This window comes from Mauremys mutica, chromosome 2, assembly GCF_020497125.1.
Source record: "Mauremys mutica isolate MM-2020 ecotype Southern chromosome 2, ASM2049712v1, whole genome shotgun sequence".
In the NCBI taxonomy this organism is placed as follows: domain Eukaryota; kingdom Metazoa; phylum Chordata; order Testudines; family Geoemydidae; genus Mauremys; species Mauremys mutica.
The window spans coordinates 202,623,437-202,641,863 of NC_059073.1; the positions used below are offsets into that span (position 1 = coordinate 202,623,437).

Here is an 18,427-nt window from a genome sequence, read left to right on the forward strand (position 1 = left end):
GCCAATCAAAAGGGCACTCAGTCCAAATCCCAATGGACCATCGATGTTGGAAGGAAGAACTTGAACCTCGTCAGTCTCTAAAACTACATCTGTCGCTGTGGCCAAGTCCACTCCGGCACTGCCACGGGTTGCTCCGGTGAGGTGTTCCAGGCAGCCGGGTTGGCGGGTGGAGGCACTTGTGTCGTCGCGCTCCTCCAAGGGGCGCTCCGTGATCCGTTTCCCGGCAGCGGTGTTCCATCCTTCGTGTAACGCGCCCAACAGTCGGCGGCGCGATGTCCAAACTTATCACATCGTGTGCAAGCGCCAGTTGCAGCTTCAGGTGACACATCAGAGGCCCGCTGCCCATTTTGCATAGGGCAGTTCCGCCGGAAATGCCCGGGTTTTCCACAACCAAAACAGGGGCCGGCTGGCCGGGTCGGTCTTCTAGCCCCCCGCTGTCCCCCGAGCAGGGGTTGTAACGCCACGGCCAGTGCAGAGGCCTGTGCCTTAGCATGAATTGCCGCCTTATCCGTCTCCTCAAGCATAGCGGCCCTACCACATGCCTCGATCATTTCCATCAGGGTCGCAGTCTTGGGCAAGGTGGCTAATATACGGCGGCAAGTGGGATTTGCATTCTGGGTTGCAAGATCAAGTCCAACTGCAGTTCTGGCCTCTGGCGTCAGATTAGGAGATCTATCAATAGCCTCTCGAAGGCGATCCAAAAAGGTGGAATACGGTTCCGATGGGCCTTGTGTAATTTTAGCATAGGGAGGGGTCGGCTTTCCCATCTGGGGCACCGCTTTAAAGGCAGCCAAAGCTAGTTCCTGTGATTGCTGCAGGATCCGGGGCTCAAGGCGAGCTTGCAAGTGCGGGTCAACAAAGCGACCGGCTCCCAAAAACATATCAGCAGTGGCCAGGCGCCGAGGATCATCATCCGGTAAATCCAAATTGCGGACAAGAGCCAAGTCAACTCTCTTAGCCCAATCATCTTTCCACAACAGTTTCTGTGTAGGTGTAAGAAGCATATCAGCTAGCTTAATCGCATCGTACGGACACATTGCTTGGCCAACAAATACCTGTTCAATGATAGACTGTACATACGGATTATCTAGTCCATAAGCCATGATCGATTTCTGTGCCTCACGGATCAACTTCCAGTCCAAAGGGGCCCACCGTCTATGATTAGGGTGTTGAGGGTCTGGCGTAATCACCGGAAAGGCCTCGGGTGTTAGACCTTCAAGGATGGCTTCTCTTAAAACCCCATGCCAGCGCTGTACCGGATCCGGAGGGTCTCCAGTTGGAGGGTCCCCGAGGCCAGGCGGGGCGGGGGGGCGAGTTGAATGAAAGCACTTGTGAAGATGCGACCGCGATGATCCAGGTGGAAAACTTTCCAATTGGTCCAACTTATCACACATATGCTGCAGCTGTCGACCCTGGCGCTCCATCTCCTTATAGAAGGCATCAAACTGAGTAAACTGAGTAAACGTAGTCAAATCGGGATATGGGTTTGATGGCACACGTTCCACCCGAGCCTCCTCTGTCCCCCCGCAATCGAGGCACTCCCAGGCCCCGTGGACACGGCATGGCTTTGGAGGGGGTGCATACGGCAAGGCTGTCTCCATAGGCTCGGGCGTATCGGGGGGTAACGGGACCGTAGCAGGATCAATCATGTCGGGGCCGATAGCCACATTGGAGGGTAGTGGGGCCGTAGCAGGGGCAACATCATCCATAGGGTAGGGGTTGGAAGCCAAAGGTATCACCGTGTCCTCACCACCGAAAAACTCTCTGGCTCCAACCGGCAACACAGAAGGCATTCCGGGCGTTGGGCGGCAAAGCTCAGAAAGGGCCGCCTGCACTCCTGCCTCGGCCGCGAGAGTTTCTACTATCTCCTTCGCCTTATTCCATACTGGACTCAGGGAGAAGGCCTCCTTATCGCCCCGAGCCACCGACTTCCAAAGCTCGGAGCCTAGCCGCTCCCAAACAGTTTTATCAAAAATTGTACTTGGTTGAACAGAAAGTCCCCTTCTCCGTCCCCACCGCAGCAGACGGGATAACTTATCAGAGGGGAGCTTCTCTCCCTGCTGCTCCGCGATGCGCATCAAATATTCATGCACCGTCCTTTCTTCCGCTGATGCAGCGGTTCCCATGTTAGCTGCTCACCTCTGGGCTGGGGTGTGCCTCCCTTTTCAGACGCCCTGCGGCTTGCCGCTCGACACTGAGCTCAGGTGCGCCCCTCTTTTCGGACGCCCTGCGGCTCCTAGCCGCTCGACACTGAACTCAGGTGCGCCCTTCTTTTCGGACGCCCTGCGGCCGCCGCTCGACACTGAGCTCAGGTGCGCCCCTCTTTTCGGACGCCCTGCGGCTCCTAGCCGCTCGACACTGAGACTCAGGTGCGCCTCCTTTTCCTCCTTTCAGTTCAGGCCACCAACACTGTCCTCATTCAATCACGTCGGGGTCACCATTTGTTGCATCGCAGAGGAGCAGGGACAGAGTCTGACAACCCATGTGATCATAAGCAGAGAGTACTTTATTCATTTCCAGCATGCTCTTATATCCCATTATCGCAAGCAATCAGACAGTTGCTAATTGGTTAACAAAATATACACAGCCGCAGCTGTAACCCCATCCTAATTAACATCCTACACACCTGTTTGACTTATCATCCTATTTACAGTTAGCTGGCCGATGAGAGCGCGCCCAAGGTCAGCCCTTTATACACAATTCCCAGCGTTATCGGCTCGTCCCAGAAGCCTAAACTATCTCAGCATTTCACATTCTATTCCCAACACCAAGTGCCCTACTTATAGGAACCCTAACCCTAGGGCGGGGCGCCCTTCTCATAGGAACCCTAACCCTATGGCGTGGCGCCGTACCCATAGGAACCCTAACCCTGACTGTCTTTAGCAAGTGCGAGGCCAGATTCGAAGAGTTTCAACCAGGTCCCAGCAGGGATGAGTGGGGAAAAAAAAGTATAAAAAAAGATGTGAGTCTTGTACTCACCGAGCCGTGCTCATAGTCTTCGGAAGCGGGTACTTCACTCGCTCCAGGTCTTCGACGGCAGTGAAGGACCTGCTGCTGAAGTGGTGCCGAAGTCCCGGAGCGCCGCCGAGTAAATAAAAATTTAAAAGGAGCCTCTAGCCAGGGAAGGGATTCTTGGCCACTTGCCCCCCCGGCGGCCCTGCCACTGGGCGTGGGGCCTTCTTAGGCGCACGGCCCAATTCGAGGAAATTGGTGGAATTGGCCTAAAGCCGGCCCTGTGGGAGGAGAGATAAAGGGATGCAAAGAAATTTTCCCAAACACCACTATTGTTACTACCAAAAAAGCCACAACTCAAAACAGGGTTTCTAATGGAAATACTGGTAGCTGCTTAATGGTAGTACTAACATCAGACACCAGCATGTGATGCACCCCTCCAACTTTGACTTTACAATTATTTCTCATTCACATATGAATGTACCACTCAAGTCAGTGGGACTTTCAGCGTCAATAGGTCTGATCATTTATTTGAGAAAAGGTTGCAGAACTGGGCCCATAATTTTTCAGGAAAGTATTGACAGTTAGCTAATAGGCTATTAAGATGCATGCGGATAATTATCAATTGGGATATGTCCGGAAAAGAAATACTTATCTGGGAATAAACTAATTGAGAACTGGATAATGATGTTCATCCACAGTAAAGCTGGGTACTGAAGTAATTGATTTTGATTTATGAAAAGGGGTTTGTAGTCATAAAAAATTGAAGTAGTTCATTACATAAGTTGCAGACTTGCTTCAGGCCTTCATAAAATTTAGGGTGCAGGCATTTAGCAAGACAGGAAGGCAAATGCAATATGCTCCATTCTCGAAGTTAGGCAAATATTTAGTAGCAGTTCTCAAAACAGTTTTTGATTTTTTTTTTGGTAGTTGTGTTTTTAATTTGTCACCTCTTTGAAGCATAAGTTTTGTCTGTTGTAAAGTGTCCCAGCCACCCTTTGAGACCAATGAAGACCCTTTGGATGTGGGGGAATATTAATGTCAGGACTAAACTTAGCTTTCTTTCATCCATCTGTCTGTCCATCCATCTCTGGCCCTTCTGCTTATGGTGAGAACGTTCAGAACGTAAACCAATTGCGAGGGTTAAAATTTTGTCACTTGATTTCACCTAAAGCTATAGATTTTTCCTGGGTTGCTACAACAGCCACATAAGATTATTCTTTAAGGTCTTTGGGAACCATGGCCACATATCCCTTGATCTTTTGAAAGGAATCTTTAATAGCTGTGGGAGGTAGAGACACCCATCCTGCCTCTGATGTTCTAAAGTCACTACAAGCTTTCTCCCTGCTGTGCCATGCAACTAGGTTGGCCCTTCTTCTGATAAGCCACTAACTTTTATCATCTCTGTTCACAAGGAAGAATATTTTAATAGATTCAGAGATATAGAAATCCAGTGTGCTGAGAAAGGGATTGAGAGCAAGAGACTCCCAAATTCTATTCCTGGTTTTGTTACTATTTCCCTCTAATGCATTGGTCAAGTCACAATCTTTCTGCTTTTATTTCCCCATCTGTAAAATAAAACAATACGTCCCTGACTTGCACAGGGATTGTGAAAAGGGAAAGCCAGATCTCTGGCTTATATGAGCAACTGTCCCTCGCAAAACTCGTGTACCTATTAATGACTATGTTGATGATCCAAGTAGCTGGCCTCCATTTCTGAACATAAGAATGGCCATACTGGGTCAGACCAAAGGTCCATATAGCCCAGTATCCTGTCTTCCGACAGTGGCCAATGCCCGGTGCCTCAGAGGGAATGAACAGAACAGGAAATCATCAAGTGATCCATCCCCTGTTGTCCACTCCCAGCTTCTGGCAAACAGAGGCCAGGGACACTCAGAGTGTGGGGTTGCATCCCTGCCTACCCTGCTTATAGCCATTGGTGTAGCTATCCTCCATACCTGAAGTTTTCCATGCATGCCAGTCATATGCATAGTGGTGTGATCTCACTGAACCAAGTGCAGTTTTGTTGCAGTAGGAACTACCACAACCCTCCATTTGCCCTCCCTCAGCCCCAAAAATATACTAAGGCTGTGCTTAAGCACCGGGTATAGTTACAGCACTATGCAGATAAGTTGTAACATATAGTGTATAAACAATATTTTCAACAATATCTTTTTCCCCCTTTTTCCAGACATTGCCCTGGGATTTATGGACGGTAAGATTAATATTTATCATTGCGTATTGAGATGTTTCTGTGCCTCTGATTCTGTAGCACTCTAGAGGATTTGTAATCATTTTCACATAAGGCAAAATGAAGCATTTATAGAGAATGCCAAAATATTTTGAAGTATGTGAAGCCCACCTAACACCATTAGGACCGAATGGAAAAAAATGGCTTTATTATTTGGACAACAAAAAACAAAGAGCTACGGTCATCCAGGTTAATAGGATTCTTCTACTTGTGACATTTTTTGGCTTTAAAATTGCCATGCTGGTGATTCAGGGTCCAATAAAGTCATTTTTACCAAGGTAATTTAAAGTGATTTATTGTGCTTATTAGTGCAAACAACAAATTGCAGTATATTAACAAGGTTTTATGACCTTTATCATCTAGCTCATATACCACAAATCTTTCTGGGGGGTTAATTTGGAAATAGGATCTAAAGCCAGATCTACCATAGCCCTATAGCCAAATTAATCAGCCAAAATCTTATTTTAATAATGTACATTTATGACATTGGTGCAGCCACTGCTCCACTCCCAAGAGCTGTTGCTCATCCCATCCCGAGTACCGTATAAAGCCATTAGGGAATGTTATTTGGGAGTTCCCTTGAAGATGCACATAGAGGGTTTCTGACTTGTATAAAGAAGGTTTGGCTGTTCTTAACTGATAGCCAAAATAAGACTTCCCTATCTAAATGCCTACATGTAAAACAATATGATGCAAAGCCATAATCCAGGTCAGAAAGCTTTACAGTAGGGATCTGATCTAAAGCCCATTGAAGTCAATAAGTTTTGAACGAGGTCCTAGACGGCCTGTTTTGGAAAGAGCCTAGATATGTTCCCAGCTGCCCATTTATGGTCACATCATGCTGGAGGTGGAGTTATTTCCCTCTTGGGATGAAATTAACTCCCGGATTTAAATGATTTAAAGTGAACCTTCTCTCTAAATCCTGCATTACCTGCTGAACAGATGATCATATGCAGGGGATTCATGTGTACAATTCTGCCTCACCCATCCCATGTAAAGCACAGGGAGACAAAAGTAAATGGTCTAGAACATCAGCCAGTGTCAATTAGCATAGTTGGTTTCCCTGGAGCTGCACTTATTTATATGAGCTGAGCATCTGGCCTTACATCTTTTCCCTACATCCCTGCTGTGCTAGTTTTCCCCAGCACTCCTGAGGATTCCATTTGTTTGCCCTGCAGCAGCAGCAGTAATAGACCCCAGAAAGTTTTGCCTCGTGTCCACCGCTTCAGACACAACATGCAAAACCTCCTGGGATGCATTACAGGCCAGCAGGGAAACCAAACTGGGTTTTGGAGCTCTGGGGCCAGAAATAGGGTATCTGGTCACAGAGGTGGAAGGCAATTTTATATGAAGGGAAGGAGACACTCAGCTTCTGGGCAGTGCTAATGAAGAAGAGATGTTTATATTGAGGAATTGTACTGAGGGTTCTCTCAGTCAAGCTGATTACAGCTATTTTCTGCTTTTATTTTCATGTATTTTAATAGCTATTGGAGGGTGGTAATGGATGCTACTGGACACCTGTTTTCAGATGTCTGAGGTTGTATTTCCTTTGAACTTCCTTTCAATAGACACCTAATTTTTTATTTTTCAAAATTCAGGGGTGGAGAGAGAATTGATATTTAAATACAGTAAATTTAAAAGTAACAGTGGACATACCATCAGCTGGTATTTAGAAAATCAGCCACTGCTATAGAAAATGCAGTTGCTCTTTCTCCCATCTCCTGCTGCTGAATTAGGTATAATGATGTGCAGGAAGAAGAGGGCTCATTTTCATGAGCTTTCTTCCTACTTTGTGTCAAAGTCATGGCTGTCTAGACCACCTGAGGAACCAAAGAACTCTAATCTGTGACCTTGTGCAGACTTAAGTAGCGCAGAAATCTGTGGATCTTTTCTGTCGACTCAAGGCCTTAAGTAGGAACATTTTACAGCCATGTTGCATGAATAGATAGCACGTGTGATCCTTTTATGATGCTCATCTCTGCTTCTTAGGGAGGATTAATCAAAGTCCAGAAGAAAAATTAAGGTTTCATTTACACATACTAGTTAGAATTTAATTTTTTACTTTTAATTTCAAAGCCAGTGTAAATGCCATGAGAACCTCTTGAAGTTATAACACTGAATGAATAGTAGATGTTTTATGTAAGTCTGCTTGTCTCACATTTTTCCTTTGTAGCTTGTCAATATTTTTCTTTTTATAGCTAATTCTAGTTCTCTCCACTCCTGTTAAAACAAGTAACAAGCTTGACAAGGGCTTCACTGTTAAATAATTTGGATCAGGCATTTCACAAGCTTTATTATGTTGTGAACTTCCTCTTAACAGATAAACTGAGCCAGATTCACCTTTGCCCTGCGCTTTGTGTAGTCATTTGTACCAGTGCAAAGTGTTTGTAAATAGCTGGCATTTTAATTTGGCAGCATTTTACACCCATTTGGCACTGATGCAAATGTCTATGCAAGGTGGATGGTAACAGAGAATCAGACCTATTTTACAGTAAGGCCCCTGCCAGGGAGTTGTGTAAAGGGACTTAGTGTAAATGACATCAGACCCATTGTCAGTCTCTCTAGTATTACTTTGTCTCTCTAGTATCCTGGGACTGACACAGCTACAATTACACTGCATAGACCAGACCTATTGTCTTTTGGATCACTTCCCATCCCATTCATGATCACGCAGAGCAATCTCCCTTTCTGTTGGTGATGGAATGAGATCCTTGGGACAAGCACAGAAATTACTTACATGGGACAACAATGTTAGAAAACTATTTAATATACATCTAGCTACTAATGTGAGTTAGCAGCTGGAAACATGGAAGAGAGCCAGCACCATGTGATCAGCCAGCTCCATAACCATTGATAATCCATATGGCACTGAAAAAAAACAAAACAACAGTTTAGATAAACCACAGGGTTTAGTGTTACATTTGTTTATTTATATGGTTTTCTTCCATACAGACAAGCAGTGAACTGGTGCAGCCGGTAAGCAAACCTCCTGAACCTCTGACTGTTTTAGATTCATCTTTTAATCAGTGTGATGTAATATAGTTCTCTCTTTCATCTATCAGTACCATTCTTTAGATTGCTAGCTATTGTCTCCAAATATTACAAACCACATAACTTTTCCTTAAACTGATTTACTTATTTTGCATTCTTTATCTTTAAACTAAAATTACTATAGTATAATATGAATTTTGTGTTGTCTCATCAAGTCCGCCGTTCTCTTTTTCATCTTGTTCTTTTCTTTGCTTTTCTGCTTGCCTAAAGCCTGATTCTTCAAAAAGTCTTTCCCTGTGTAACCTGGTCATGGAGGAAACCCCAAACAATGGGTCAACAGAAGATATTAACAGATCCCAAACTGATCTAGGTTCACTCAACTGGGGCCTAGAACTTAGCACAGCCAGTGTCAGCCAGGAGATCACTGCAGGTGGTTCTTTGCCTTTCCCTGAGGCAGAGGAAACCTCAAGAGAATCCACTGGTACATTGTCTGCTAGTGTTTGGCCTGCTGTAGGTGAGCAGGAGGATCATGCACCAGGGTCATCTTCTATAGATGAAAATCAGAGGACTTCACTGAAGGCACATTCAGATGCTAGAAATATCCCATGCAAAGATTTGGAGACTGATCAGCCTTTAGCGAATGAATCCAGTTGTGAGATGCTTATCATTGGAACTAATAGCTTATTGGATGAATCCCCATATGATGTGGAAAAGGCAGAGGAGAAGAAGCAGGAGGAAGAAGAGTCTGTGTGGGCAGGTGTGGAGCCATGTGAAAAGGTAGAGACCAGAGCTGTTAACTTCAAGGAGATAAAACATACAAAGGAGTTTGAAGAGACAGATTATGAAAATAAAGAACACAGTGAAGTAGAACCTCTTAAGGGCTTAGCAAAACGAGACCATGAAATCCTAGAAAACACTGAGATAGAAACTGTGTGGGAGTCAGAATATAATAATGGGCAAACTGAGACAACTGTTGACAATTGCCTTGAGGAAACTGGCCTGGAAAATCATGGGCAAATAAAATTTAAAGGGGTAAATGTCATTCAAGAGAGAGATGAAATCGTTCCTGGAAGTTTGAGTACAGGGTTGGAAGATGGGGCTAACATAGCAGAGAACACATGTAAGCATGTAGAATGTGCTGATGCTGAACCTGAGAATGTCTTAGATAACTTGAATCGTGACCATGAAACAGAGTGTTCGGATGACTTAGACCATGCTGGCAGTGTTATTGGAGGAAGGACAGCCAGGGAGTGCATAAATGTTATGGGACATGTTTTCCTAGATGTTACAGACCACTCTGAAAAGGACACTGCAGATGTTGGAAAGGTTCTGTGTGATGCTGAATTATTCAGTGCAGAAGAGTCTGTTAAAGAAACTGAAGACAATAGCTTCAGCACCCTCCAAAATGGTAGTGCTGCTGATGAAGGTCACGCTGACTTTATACCCTTTGAAAAAGAATTGGCACTGCAGCCTGAGTCAGCTGACAAAGCTAATGCAAAGTGCAGTGATTCTGGTTTAGATAATGTGGAAGTTCCATTGGTAGTTAGGGCAGCACCTGCAGTGACCGAAGACCATAGTAGTAACATTAGTGTCCCTGGAGGAGCCTTGGAAACAGATCCCTGGCTGGCAAACTGGGATCCCACAGTTAATAATGATCCCTGGGGGTTTTCTAGTCTGTCTGATGGCCAAACAAATGGATTTGATAACTGGCCCTTTTCCTCTAAGCAACAAGACTCAGAGGAAAGTAATATGGAAAACACTTGGCCAAGCTTTAGTGATAAATGGTCTACCCAAGACTTGGGAAGTATAGATCATAGCTGGGGAGATATGGGTGTAACCACAAGCAATAAAAATCAGGAGGTATCTTTAAAACAAGGCTCATCTGGGGAGCAGGCAAGCATTAGCAACTCTGGACCAAGCAAGGAGATAGCTAGACCCTTGGTTCTGTTTCAAGTGGGAAATTCCAGAAACGCTAGCACCGAGAGTTCAACTAGTCCCAAAGACAATGAGACCAACAACTCAGATTTATCTGAAGATGAAATTGCTAACCGGAGATATGGATTATTGTACCAGGAAATTGAGGCTGATAAAGAAGAGGTACCTACCCCAGTGTGTAGCATAGTCTAGAAAAAGAGTTCCTTAGGTTGTACTTAACCCTGTGTTTTATAAACAGTCCATTTACATGTTCCCCCTGCCTCCTCTAAACCCCTTGCTAATCTTGTTGAAAATTTTTCATGCAACTCTCCAAAATGTGATGCAGCTGTAAACCATCAAAGCCCATTTTTGTATTTTATATTTTCTAAAAAAAAAAAAACACCCACAGTCTTTTCAAAATCCTAAGAGCAATCATTCTGTCTTTTTTAGCCTATTAAAACGTTACCAAGTAGCTTCTCTCACTGTCTTGCCCTTCATCGTTTTTATTTTATTTTATATTATTTTTGGTGTATTTTTGGCATTTTTTTAAATTTTCAACTAGGAAAATTATTCTCTGAGTTAATAAACTAATTATATTTGCTCTGCTTTCCACTTCTATTAGGCATCCAGCAGCACATTTAATGGATTCACACAGGTAAGAAATAAACATGTTTGAGAGATTTTCTGTGTTATCAAGAGTGGACAAGGACTGGCCTTAAGCTATGCGGGTCTCAAACTGCCAGAAGCGTAAGGAGCAGAGGACAATACCAGACCATGAGTTACCCCTTCCGTTCCCAAACATCATACATAATGGGCATATTCATGTTGATATACCCAAGTTATCTTTAATCTAGCCAGCTTGGGTTTCAGCATTGGGACTAGGGACGGAATGGCTAGGCAGCAGTTCTGCAGAAAAGGACTTAGGGGTTACAGTGGACGAGAAGCTGGATATGAGTCAACAGTGTGCCCTTGTTGCCAAGAAGGCTAATGGCATTTTGGGCTGTATAAGTAGGGGCATTTCCTGCAGATCGAGGGACGTGATCATTCCCCTCTATTCGACATTGGTGAGGTCTCATCTGGAGTACTACTGTGTCCAGTTTAGGGCCCCACACTACAAGAAGGATGTGGAAAAATTGGAAAGAGTCCAGTGGAGGGCAACAAAAATGATTAGGTGCTGGAGCACATGACTTATGAGGAGAGGCTGAGGGAACTGGGATTGTTTAGTCTGCAGAAGAGAAGAATGAGGGGGGATTTGATAGCTGCTTTCAACTACTTGAAAGGGGGTTCCAAAGAGGATGGATTTAGACTGTTCTCAGTGGTAGCAGATGACAGAACAAGGAGTAGTGGTCTCAAGTTGCAGTGGGGCAGGTTTAGGTTGGATACTAGGAAAAACTTTTTCACTAGGAGGGTGGTGAAGCACTGGAATGGGTTACCTAGGGAGGTGGTGGAATCTCCTTCCTTAGAGGTTTTTAAGGTCAGACTTGACAAAGCCCTGGCTGGGATGATTTAGTTGGGGATTGGTCCTGCTTTGAGCAGGGGATTGGACTAGATGACTTCCTGATGTCCCTTCCAACCCATATAGTCTATGATTCTATGATAGGCTGACCCCATGAGTAATTAACCAGGGTTTTGGGTGGGCTTGTCCAGCTTGAGTAAAGCTAGCACAGGTACGCCTATACAAGCTGCAGTCGCATCCCATGACTTCAGTGTAGACATACCCAATGTCATTAGGGTGACCAGATGTCCCAATTTTATAGGGACAGTCCCGATATTCAGGGCTTTGTCTTATACAAGCGCCTATTACCCCCATCCCTGTCCTGATTTTTCACACTTGCTGTCTGGTCACCCTAAATGTCACTGATACAGCGCCAATATTTCAGGTGAAATCCTGGCACCATGGAAGTTAATGCCAAAACTCCCACCACTTCTATGGGGCTAAGGTTTCCCCCAATAAGCTACTGTGTTTTAGATTTTTGGCTGAATTTTTTGGAAGTGAATTTACTCAGACCCCAAAATGTTAAGTGTGGGTTTCATATTCTTCCACCAACTCTTATACTTTTGTGTACACCTTTGTGTTCATTTTTTAAAATCTGATTTCCAGTAAGGAAGTTAGTTCTAGATTATTTGTTAACCACAGAAATTTACTAGTGATGTTTACTCGGTGCTGGCAGAAGTGCAGCAAAAGTGGGGTATGATGGGGAAAAGTTGCTTTAAGTGACCTTTGCACCCTCACAATCTTGGGCTGCTCCAGGGCCCCCAGCATAACTTAGTCAGCCCTGGGTCCTATCTAAGATACAACAGCATCCCTGGGCTACCCTATGGGCCACCACTGTGCTGCATGGAATCTCTGCAGTGCTGTGCCTCTGCTCCTGCCTTTCCCACACTCACTCCCCTTACACTAAGTCTTGTGATGTGGCCCTCAGAAGGCACATTAGCTTCCAACTCCCAGAGCCGGAATTGGGGCTTTCAGTGCCCCTTTATGCTGCTCTAGCCTTTTTACCCATACAATGGGTCTGGAGGGGGAAGAAAATCAGTGGGGAGGAAAATCTCACCCTTAATTTCTTACAGAAGCAAATCTTTGTACCACTTAAATAAATCAAAGCTCTCATTGAATTCAGTAGGACCAGAATTTGTCTTTAGTATTTTGTAAATGACCTGACTGTATATAATGGACCAGATTTTTAAAAGCTGGCTTCCACCTTTGCACCTGAAAAAATTATTGGTGCAATTTTGCATCCACAGTTATTTGGTGGGACAGTTAACATCATAGGGACATCTATGCATCTTCACCTGCTAAGATAACTCTGTGATAGGTTCAGAAAAGAATAAATAATTACAAACACAAAAATGGAGGCCAATATTTAAAAATCTGCCTCATTACATGTGGATTTTAAATTGACAGTGAAATTTTAGGGTGGGACTTTCAAATGAATGTTGGCCAGAGTCTTCTCTTGTTGAAGTATATAGCAAACTTAAAAGCTGTTGAATCCAGGGCACTTTACCTATAAAACAGGCAAGCAGAGCAGGTCAAAATGTTTTGATTAAAAAAAAATTGTTGAAGAATGCTGTTTCAACAAACTTGAGGTGTTTCTTAACCCATTTCAATGTCAGTAAAAATTCAAATTGAACATTTTTGTAAGTTTATGATTTTTTTTTAATGTGTAAAGCTTTTTGTTTCTTCTTTGCTGGTGAAATAGTTAGAGAAAAAAACCCTACTTTGTCTCCCTTTTAAATTTTTTTCTATTGGAAAAAAATGGGGGAAGTGTGAAAAGGGGGGGAGAGTGGGAGGTTTTCCCCACCAAAACAAAATTTTCTTTTTTAATTTAAAAAAAAATCTAATTCTAACACTTTCATCAAAAAAGCATGAAAATTCTTGAATGAAATTAAAAAATGCACTCTTTGAAAATGTTTCACAAAATATACTAAACTTTTTTTGAACAGCTGTACAGCTTGAGCTGTCTAGTTGGTGATATCATCTGTCAAATAAAGGCAGAGGAGAATTTATGTATTTATAATAAACATTTAACAAATGTAAAAGTTATTGCACCCTATGCACTTAACAGCCCAATGTCTATTTTATATTATAACCTCCCAAAGGAAGTCAGAAGACCAGATAGCGCTTAGTTAACATTTGTAGATTTAGTCAAACGTTCGTTATCTAAATCTGTTGTGTGAAATACTAAAATCTGATACATGTACCAAAATTCCATACTTATGTGGAAAAAACCTATTTAACTTGCGTTCAGATCCCCCATCTCATTTGGATAAGCAGATTTTAACTGTCTGAAGGTACTGTGCTAATGAATGGTTCATTGTTTAAATTCCTTTTTTCTTATGAGTTTCTTTCAATTTTTTAAAGAGATCTTCATTTATTTTGAAACAATCTTGTAACATGACATAAAATTTAACATAAACTATGTGCTGACAACAACCAATCATTGTACAAAACAGTCTTCTGGTAAATAAGAATAGACCATGTCACTAGGGTGTGCGGGAAGGCAGAATTGGGCTCTGTGATTGCAATTCTCTTCCCTGCTCCAGCCACTTTATAATGCAGAAAAGAGCCAGAGCCATGTAAAGGAGCCCTAACAACCCCAGGTCCAGCTGAGGGAGAATTCCTTCAGTGCAGGCTCTGAGGAAGATGGCTTCAGATTATCCTCCAAGAACCCCATCATAAATCCAGGTTTTATATAGGGGATGTGCTGGGAGCATGTCTGGGGATAAGCAGGGCCACAGGACAACATTGTGGAGATTCATAGAAAGATGGGGGCAGGCTGCCATAATTTAGCCAGTCCAGGCCTCAGAACAGCACAGAATCAGGAGAGTACAAAGGTGAGCTATAGCCACCTTTCTTGTAGTCTCTTCCCCTCCCCCCTGGACTACTAATTCTGTGCTTCTGTCCTTAAAAACATATCATAGGCTATGTCTACACTATCGCTGTAAGTCACCCTACGCTATGCAACTCCGGTTATGTGAATAACATAGCTGGAGTTGACATACCTTAGGTCAAGTTGCAGCGGGGTCTACACCGCGGGGGGTCGATGGGAGAAACTCTCCTGTTGACTTACCTTACTCTTCTCATCAGGGATAGAGTACAGGGGTTGACTGGAGAGTGATCTGCTGTCGATTTGGTGGGTCTTTACTAGACCTGCTAAATCAACTGCCGGTGGATCGATCTCAGAGTGTCGATCCCTGCTCTAGTGTAGTCCTGCCCCCAGACTCTCATCCTTCTACCTTGAATGGTCCTTTACAATATGTGCTAACTACTTATGCTAAACAATCTGCTCCACCTTGCATTTAGCTGTGACACGTGGAGTGCCTTTCCCAGACCTGAAGAAGAGCTCTGTGTAAGCTCAAAAGCTTGCCTCTCTCACCAACAGAAATTGGTCCAATAAAAGATGTTACCTCACCCACCTTGTCTCTTTAATAGAGCTATTTTAAGTTAGGTATATTGTGAGACCGTGAACTCAGTTTTACACTGCTATGCCTTCATCAGGATAATGTTTAATACATTTTCATTTTTCCATAAAATATTTCTAAAAAACCAGAATGTTTAATTGTCTACATTTGAGGTAAACTTATTAAAATGATCTGTTTTGGTATCTGATTCTCCCTCACTTATTTAGGTAAAGCTCTGAAGTAACTGAGAGCGTTGCCTGACCAAGACTTTGGTAGACTTCTAAAATATTTTTTCTTGCTTCCTTCTTGTATATCCTTAGGACACTTCTCTATTCACAGTACAATCAAATCAGAATGTGGTAGATAACTTGGTAAGTTGTGGCTTTTATTTCTTTTTTTAAATGTCCCATAAAATATTGTGTTGTGTTTTTGCAAATGCATCTATTGCACTGATGTGCTTCCATTTTTTAAATCATGTAGCTTTTGCTTGCAAGGTTGGGCTAAGGATTCTGTGTAGCTGTGAACTTTTCTCCACTCAAACATTTTTCTACAGAAGCAAACCAGAACAAAATAAACCCACAACAACCAGAAACATTGCCCTGCACCCAGCATCTTAAAAAGGGATGTTTTTAAATATTCCAAATTTAATTTTTAGAATTTTAGTTTTATAATATAACAGCACTGGTCAGTTTGCACATAATTTATATTTGTTTTTTATAACTTATACAGACATTGCAATCAAGAAAGGGTATTAATAAACACCACTGTGCAGTGTTAACCAAGTAGATGCTGGCCCAAAATGGCACCAACTTTATTCTCTGTTACAATAATACATTCTTTGTCATAATTTATCCAGCTGGAAATATTACTTTCGATCAGTGGTTTTTCATATATTTAATCTGACACATTCATTTTTATTATCATACAGGGGTTTAGAAATGTTTGTGCAAGTGACCATGCTCTGGTAGACAATTTTTTCTCACCAATACTCCGCTGCAGTCTTGATTTAGCTAACGGTGATGTGAAAAATATGAAGTGTCAGCATAGTAGGAAATAGAGACATAAAGTGTGTATGCCAGCTGCCAAACAGGAAAAGTTTGAGAATATTATTTGGTGTGGCTTTTGTACAGTACATATGCATATATCCAGAAACGTAATCAAATAGTGTATTTCCATCATTCAATAAGTGTACTCTGAGCAGTATTTAGCTGAAGTTCAAACATGGCAAATAGACTGCAGATTACTTGATAAATCCTGTTGTGTACAAGCAACTTGAAGAAAATTAATATAATTTGCATTATAACAATTGTCTAAGTCTTACTTATAGTATTAAACCTCAGAAAGCTTATTAGTGGACTCCCTAGGTAGAACTGTCTAGTGTTTTTCATTCCAGTTTCTGATTTCTTCTTTGTGAAATACCATACAGCTAATATTAATTCACTACATAGAAATGTGCTGCACGGCATGGTATAATATAATGAATGTGTCTTTATACTGTGCCAACTCCTGACATCCTTATGTAGGCAAACTTTCATTGACTGCAGTGGGAATTGGCCTATTTAAGGAATGAGTGAAAAATAAGTAAAGACCTCTTGATTTTACTTGAAAAATATTGGAAAAGAAAATGTTTTAATCTCTTAGAGACTTTTATAGAGGCTACCTTTTATATCACAAGAGACCTTCTACCCAACTGTGTGGTGTTATTAAATGTGAATGAAAATGCTTGACTGAACTAAATAACTTCTGAGCTTTGCAACGTACAGAGTAATTTGTTCATGGTGGACTAATCCATTAAGGTTATTTTGTCTGGTTGAGCTAGCTATTCTGTGTAAGTGATCCCAACCTGTAGCTCCCGTTCTATATGGAACAAATCCTGCCCTAAGTATTTTTACTAACAAACTAACCGCTGTTACGTTAATTGCTTGGAACCTGTCTTACGAAAGGTGGAAAATCCTTCTCTTTTTGGGGGGGGGGGGGTGGCACTTTGCTGCAGAATTGAGGTTGTGCCAGGACTGGTATTCCTGGAAGCATCCTTATGTTAACAACAAATGTATGCTAAAATTCGACAGAATCCAAATCATGGTAACATAGCTCAGAAGATGGATTCCACATAGGTGACTGGTGTGGCGTTAACTGGTAGAGGGAGAGCTTGTTAATCACAGATTGGTTATTTTAATTCCGCCAGACTTAAATAAAATGTTAATGGGAGAAAGGGTAGACATTGGACCTGGAAAAGAGCAGGAATGCAAATTGTTTCGGTCCATGATATTTGCTCCCTATAAACGGCTATCTGGTATGACTACAGCCAGCATAAATAGACAGAACAGGGACCATTTATTTTCAGAACAGTCAAAACTGCATATAAAAGAACAAGGGATTGTTTTAAAATCTCATAGTTACAATAGCCTTGTGGTTTAGAGACTAGACTGGGGTTTATGAGCTCTGAGTTCAGGTCCTGGCTCTGCTACAGACTTTCAGAATATTCTTGTTCAGGTCAACTCATTTCTTTGTCTCATTTTCTACCTCTAAAACTGGGAGGATACCAGTTCCCTACCTCAGAGGGATGTCGTGAGGATCAGTTAAATTCACATAAAGTGCTTTGAAGATGAAAATGCTAGGGGTTAATTACTGTTACGAGGCCCAGTCCTGCTATCCTCTCTGAAGCATGGGTCTGCAGGATCAAGCCTGTTATGACAGCTACCAGGGAAAGAGAATTATAATAAATACAGAACTGTAGTTGTGCACTCTTTCCCGTTCCCCAATTTCAAATGTTCTTGAATGATTTTTTCATTTAAAAAAAAAAAAACCTAAATAAGATTGAGGCGGAAGAAGCTCCATCTTTGGAACCCCAGGCTGAAGAACCCCTCTCTCCCCCTGCTGCTGCGCCTGTTGCTGCTGCTGCTGCGCCTGTTGCTGCTGCTGCTGCCACTGCGCCTGTTGTTGCCGCTGTTCCTGAACAGGAAGCTCTGCCTGCTGAACCTAGTGAGCCAGCAAAGGAAGCTGTGGTGAGTGACCAATACCTCATATGCCGCAGCTTTCATCTGACATTTTTTGTTCATCACTGCATATGTGTCCACCACATTACAGCCATCCTTTCCATTTTCATCCTTTACTTTTAGGACTGGTTTCCGTTCTGGCCTCCCATGTCAGAACAGGCTTTCCAAAAGCTACGTGTGCCTTTTTACCCTAATATGTCATTCCTCTTATGGCTGGTGTTTCAGAGTGAAGTTCAACTGAACTGCTGTGGATTCAGATATTGTAACTGTCAGACAAACATAACCAGGGAAATGAATTGATATCATTTATAGATGGCAGCATTAATGCTTTTCTCTTTTCAAGAGGATCAAGTGGAGAGATAAGTACTGGGCTAATGTACATCTTGAATGTTGTTTGATTGAACATTGAACTGCTTCCTAATAG

General features: G+C 42.7%; 1 protein-coding gene across 5 annotated transcripts in view; it reads left to right on the forward strand.

The window, feature by feature from the left end:
• The window catches only part of AMPH (amphiphysin), a 185,798-nt gene that overhangs the window by 139,859 nt on the left and 27,512 nt on the right, over positions 1 to 18,427 (forward strand). For 4 of the 5 annotated variants that reach the window (XM_045003580.1, XM_045003582.1, XM_045003579.1 and 1 more), the window contains exons 13-17: positions 5,144 to 5,167; positions 8,156 to 8,179; positions 10,731 to 10,763; positions 15,328 to 15,378; positions 17,824 to 18,012. In XM_045003580.1, coding sequence (XP_044859515.1) covers positions 5,144 to 5,167; positions 8,156 to 8,179; positions 10,731 to 10,763; positions 15,328 to 15,378; positions 17,824 to 18,012 — 321 coding nt within the window. The remainder of the gene's footprint in view (positions 1 to 5,143; positions 5,168 to 8,155; positions 8,180 to 10,730; positions 10,764 to 15,327; positions 15,379 to 17,823; positions 18,013 to 18,427) is intronic. The other variant, XM_045003581.1, reaches the window with a different exon arrangement.